Source organism: Solanum dulcamara, chromosome 5 (assembly GCF_947179165.1).
Source record: "Solanum dulcamara chromosome 5, daSolDulc1.2, whole genome shotgun sequence".
Classification (NCBI taxonomy): Eukaryota; Viridiplantae; Streptophyta; class Magnoliopsida; order Solanales; family Solanaceae; genus Solanum; species Solanum dulcamara.
In genome coordinates, this window is record NC_077241.1 from 68,236,791 (window position 1) to 68,241,646 (window position 4,856).

At 33.6% G+C, this 4,856-nt stretch overlaps 1 protein-coding gene across 1 annotated transcript; it reads left to right on the forward strand.

The window, feature by feature from the left end:
• Positions 1 to 1,486: 1,486 nt before the first annotated feature.
• Positions 1,487 to 2,964, forward strand: LOC129888417 (pathogenesis-related protein PR-1). The gene is made up of 2 exons (XM_055963397.1): positions 1,487 to 1,808; positions 2,631 to 2,964. Exons 1-2 carry the CDS (start codon positions 1,560 to 1,562, stop codon positions 2,922 to 2,924), a joined length of 543 nt encoding a protein of 180 aa, XP_055819372.1. The 5' UTR covers positions 1,487 to 1,559; the 3' UTR covers positions 2,925 to 2,964.
• Positions 2,965 to 4,856: the final 1,892 nt, after the last annotated feature.

The window sequence follows — 4,856 nt, forward strand, 5'->3', positions numbered from 1 at the left end:
AGGTGCAAGTTCAGTGACGTAACTCAAGGCAAATGTGGAAGTGAGGATTGGTACACAAATCATCTCCAAGAGAGGAAGCTTCAAGCATCTTGGGTCAATAATCCAAAAAAATTTAGAGAGGTTGACCATAATATTACACATCGATTGGAGCGGGGTGGACAAAATGGAGGCCTGCATTCGGTGTCTTGTATAATAGGAATGTGTCACCAAGACTTAAAAGTAAGTTTTATAAAGTGGTTGTCAAACTAGCTATGTTGTGTGAGTAGAGTATGGTCCGATCAAGAACTCAAGGATGTTGAGATGAATGTGTGAGCATATTAGGAGAGATTGTCTTAGAAACGAAGATATTTGGGACAAGGTAGGAATAACTTTGTGGTGGACAAGATAAGGGAGGCGAGCTGAGAGAGTTCAGACATGTGAAAAGGAGATACACAGATGCCCAATGAGGAGGTGCGAGAGGTTGGCTATGGTGAATTTGAGGAGAGGTAGAGATAAATCAAAGAAGTATTGAAGAGAGATGATTAGATATGATATGATATCCTTGTAGTTTATCGAGGATATAACCTTAAATAGAAGGATATAAAAGTCGAGAATTATGATAGAAGATTAATAGATATTCAATTGTTGTCTGATTTCCCTTATTACTATTATTATTGCTTGTCGAAGACTATCTTATTATTATTAGTAAATTAGAAGTGGAATTTTTCTTAGTTAGTCTTTGCTTGGTTAAAGTGGCTAGCAGAGTTTGTTGGTCACATGCCAATGATTGGAATCGTTTTCGGAAGTTATGCATTTGTACATTTTTTTCACATTCATTAACGTGATTTTCCACCTCACCCTCAATTGTCACACATGTGCTACGATTCCTTCACCACCTGCATAACTTTTTCTCTCATAGTAAAGTAATATGCACTTACAAATGTTAAATTATTAATTAATAATATAAATAAATGTTGTCAGAGCTAGTTCTGAACTTTATTTAATAAAAGTGAGATGTGCATAATCTATGTTATACCATGTGCATTTTATTCGCACACCAATATTCTAACACGATAAATGAGTCAAGTACTTCAAAGGTGCATTCTTTTGTTATAAGCTGGTATTAGTGACTGATTGATCTGACTAATTCAGATGTGATGATAGATTCTAATAAAGAAATAGAGTTTTTTCTAGGCATAATTCATGAATAGATATTAAATTTGATATTATCTGGCAGACAAGGAAATATTTCAATTTTGAATATGCACTTTTATACACCTTATTTTGTCTATATTGAGTCAGCTGAATACTCCAACTTACAAAATAGTCATCTAGACATCTTCAAAATTTATGTGTCATGTTAGCATCGTGAGTAACTTTATAACTCCGCCTTAATGTCATAAGCCAAGTAAATAAATATAGAAGAAACTGCTCCTAAATTATTATAGTTTATAACACAAATTTGCAACACACAAAAAAAGTTGCTACTAGTCACCTATATAAAACCATTAGATTGACTCATCCATCCAAACAAAAACAAACCCTCTTCCTCCTCCCACTTACCACAAAATTCCCCCAAAATGACATATTTGCAACCAAGACTCTTAGGAAAATTAAGTATTTTCCTTCTCCTTTGCACAGTTCAAACTTCATTCTCTTCTTCCCATCAACCATTGTCCTCCAGACGCTTTTTGACAACAACCCCAAGTTACATAGTCAAACAATACCTTACTCCCCACAACAAAGCTAGAGCAAAACTTGGACTTCCACCTCTCAAATGGAGCAATAAACTCGCAAATTACGCAAGCTGGTGGGGACATCAACGACAAGTGAGTAGAGACGGATTCAAAATTTAAATTTGATGAGTTTTATTTTTGGATATAGTAACATTAGCAACAAGAGAAACAAGTCATATTTCTATAATTTTTAAGTAAATACAAAATTAAAATAGAATACTCAATTATGAATAAATGCAGGAAAATACTCTCTACTCTCCTTTTGCTACAATGTAAACAAAAAAGTCTACGAGTCAGCCTATCATAAAGATAATACGAGTGATTGTGCTAGATGTCTATCGTCATTCTTTTAAAGTTATTTGTAGTGACTTAGAGTGAGAATTCAGTACATAGCTTCACTTATCACTTATCTGTCGATTGCTTGTTCTCCTATTCAGGGACAGAGTTAATAGCCCGCAATGTGGGTTCAGTAATTGCCTTAATAGGTGCAATTGTTGTAGCTCGTCAATAAAAAATTTCTGTTAAAACGTGGAATTTAAACAAAATTTTGTTTTTTCTTATCACATTCATTTTCCTTCCATTCTATTTGAATTCCAACTAATTAAATAGAAAGACTTTAAGTCAATCTAGTACCAATAACCGAACTAGTAGATTTTGCTCAAACATTGCATTTGTATTAATAAATTTATTAAATATGTATAAATATTAAATTAAGAATCCAGTTATTATCACTTAAAATTGTCATTATAAAATTTAAAACTCATAAAATTAAAATTCTAGCTTCTCATCTGCTCCCATTACCTTAATGCACTAGGTTCAGAACTTACTATTTTCTAAATTTTTTAAAATAAATTTCCATATGTATTTGTTTTCGGTGTGAAAATACTGAATTCAGTTGAACTCATTGCTTTGCAGGTGAGTTGTGAATTGGTTCATTCCCGTGGCGACTACGGGGAGAACCTCTTTTGGGGGAGCGGCAAGAATTGGAAGCCAAGAGACGCCGTCATGGCGTGGGCGAAGGAAAGACCATATTATGATTATAAGAGTAATTCTTGCAAGAAAAATGAGCAATGCTTGCATTATACACAAATTATTTGGAAACAGAGCACAAGAGTTGGCTGTGCAAAAGTTTTATGCAAAACAGGGGACACTTTGATTAGTTGCAACTATGATCCTCATGGTAATGTAGTAGGAGAAAAGCCCTTTTAACACAACATTTATAATCTTATTCAATGTGTGTATACACTGACCTCGGAAATTAGTTTTTTTTTATTATCAGTTAAACGAGCGAGTTTTGAAATGTAAATGTAATTCTACTTGTTATTGAATTTTATTGGACACCCGAATCCATTGTTAAATTTGCCATTAGCCAACCTCTCTTTTGGACCTTCCTTTTTGTTTATAGATGACGAATAATCTCATTTGTATTTTCCCATTTTTTCAAAAAAATGCATTAGGCTGTTGTGGGTTGCCTATCGGTTGATTCGGTTGACTTTGAAAGTTATCGGTGATTTTTAAACATGTTAAATTGTTAAAATACTGTCAATCGGTTATTGATTGTTTGTTAACCGTTAATTACAAATGAAAACTTTTATTGAAAATTACTTACAAACAATGTGATAAACAAAATTTGATAGAGTATTCCAAAATTAGAAAAAATTACTTAAATACACAACTTGTTTTACTATATTCTCTAAAATTCCCTACCATTTGAAATAATTACAAAAATCTCAACTCTCTCCTATATTTTGATACATCAATGTACGCAATGTATTTGACACGCCCCGGGAGGGTACCCTAGACATGGTCGGCACTCGAAAACCATTGCTGGTCTTCAAGCGAACCACTTGGTCCAATAATACTTTCATTCAATCACATTCTATCAGCGGAAGGCTCAACTCACAAGAATACTATTCATAAATAAGGTCAAAGCCAACCATATATCCAATCAACAACTAGTAAAAATGAAACTAATCAAAACGAAATAAATCAACATCATCCACACTCTAGTCTATGAAGCCTCTATCAACAATCTAAGAAGTGCCAATAACAGGTTCATGGCTCCCACAAATCAAATAAAGGAAAACTAACTCAAAGCTGAAAAGATAACTACGGCATCCTCCGGAAACAGGGAGGACTCACCAACTAGCTGGAAGCGAATAAATCCTCAACAGTGTGCCTGTTGATGATCTCTAGTATCTTTCTCTACATCATGAAACGATGCAGGTCAAATGACGTCAGTACATGGAATGTACGATATGTAAAATGACAGAATGAAACATGCACCAAGGTAGGATCAAATCAACTCAGGATCTCAATTCAAAAGAAGGAACAACTAAATCAAGATGTCCTAGGTTTAAACAAGAATATGATTTAGACAAGACCAATCATATACTACTCAATCCAACCCATTCTAATCCGACTCAGAGTACTATTAAAACTTATATGGGAGTTTCTCTTATCCGACAACTATCACTTATGAGCAGTGATAATACAACAAGCCGACGTTGTTGCCACGTCCGTTCATACCTTACCAGAGTAGGAACAAATCAACAATCATGGATCCACAATCAATCAAGTCCTATCATGTCAGGATAATAATTTGGGAAACATCCGACTTTAAAGATCAAATCCTCTTCTACGTTTGGCGACGTAGTTATTAGGTTCGAGTTATTACTTACTCTTACCCAATTCGGTGCTCGATACTCTTTCCAAGACTCAATGCTCATAAAATTTTATCCAATTATTTCAATCTAATCATATCGACAAGTGTCATGTGGACCCTTATTAATTTATCAATTTTATCACAATCAAACCTTTCAACAAATCATACTATCCAATTAGTCCCAATCACATCTTTCAAGAGTAGTTAGATATACTTGTATGACAACAATAAGTTATGTTCCTATTTTATGCCATTCACATTCCTAGCTATCCCAATTCATGCTTTTCATTCCAATTAATACATATACATAATCATTTACAATCAATATATATATGACTACAGTTTATGAAATAACATATGAAAAGTAATTGTTCAAGAATTCAAGTCATGAAGATCATCAATCAATTAATAATATGTAAAGATATTCTAGAGTTTTAGGAAAATTTAAGAAAACGTTCATGGAGGGTTCAAGTCTT

What these genes read in the sequence shown, in the direction of transcription:
- LOC129888417 (XM_055963397.1), top strand. Translation starts at nt 1,560, where the DNA reads ATGACATATTTGCAACCAAGACTCTTAGGAAAATTAAGTATTTTCCTT. An exon ending in GGTGGGGACATCAACGACAA is followed by an intron (nt 1,809 to 2,630) that starts GTGAGTAGAGAC and finishes ATTGCTTTGCAG; the next exon opens with GTGAGTTGTGAATTGGTTCA.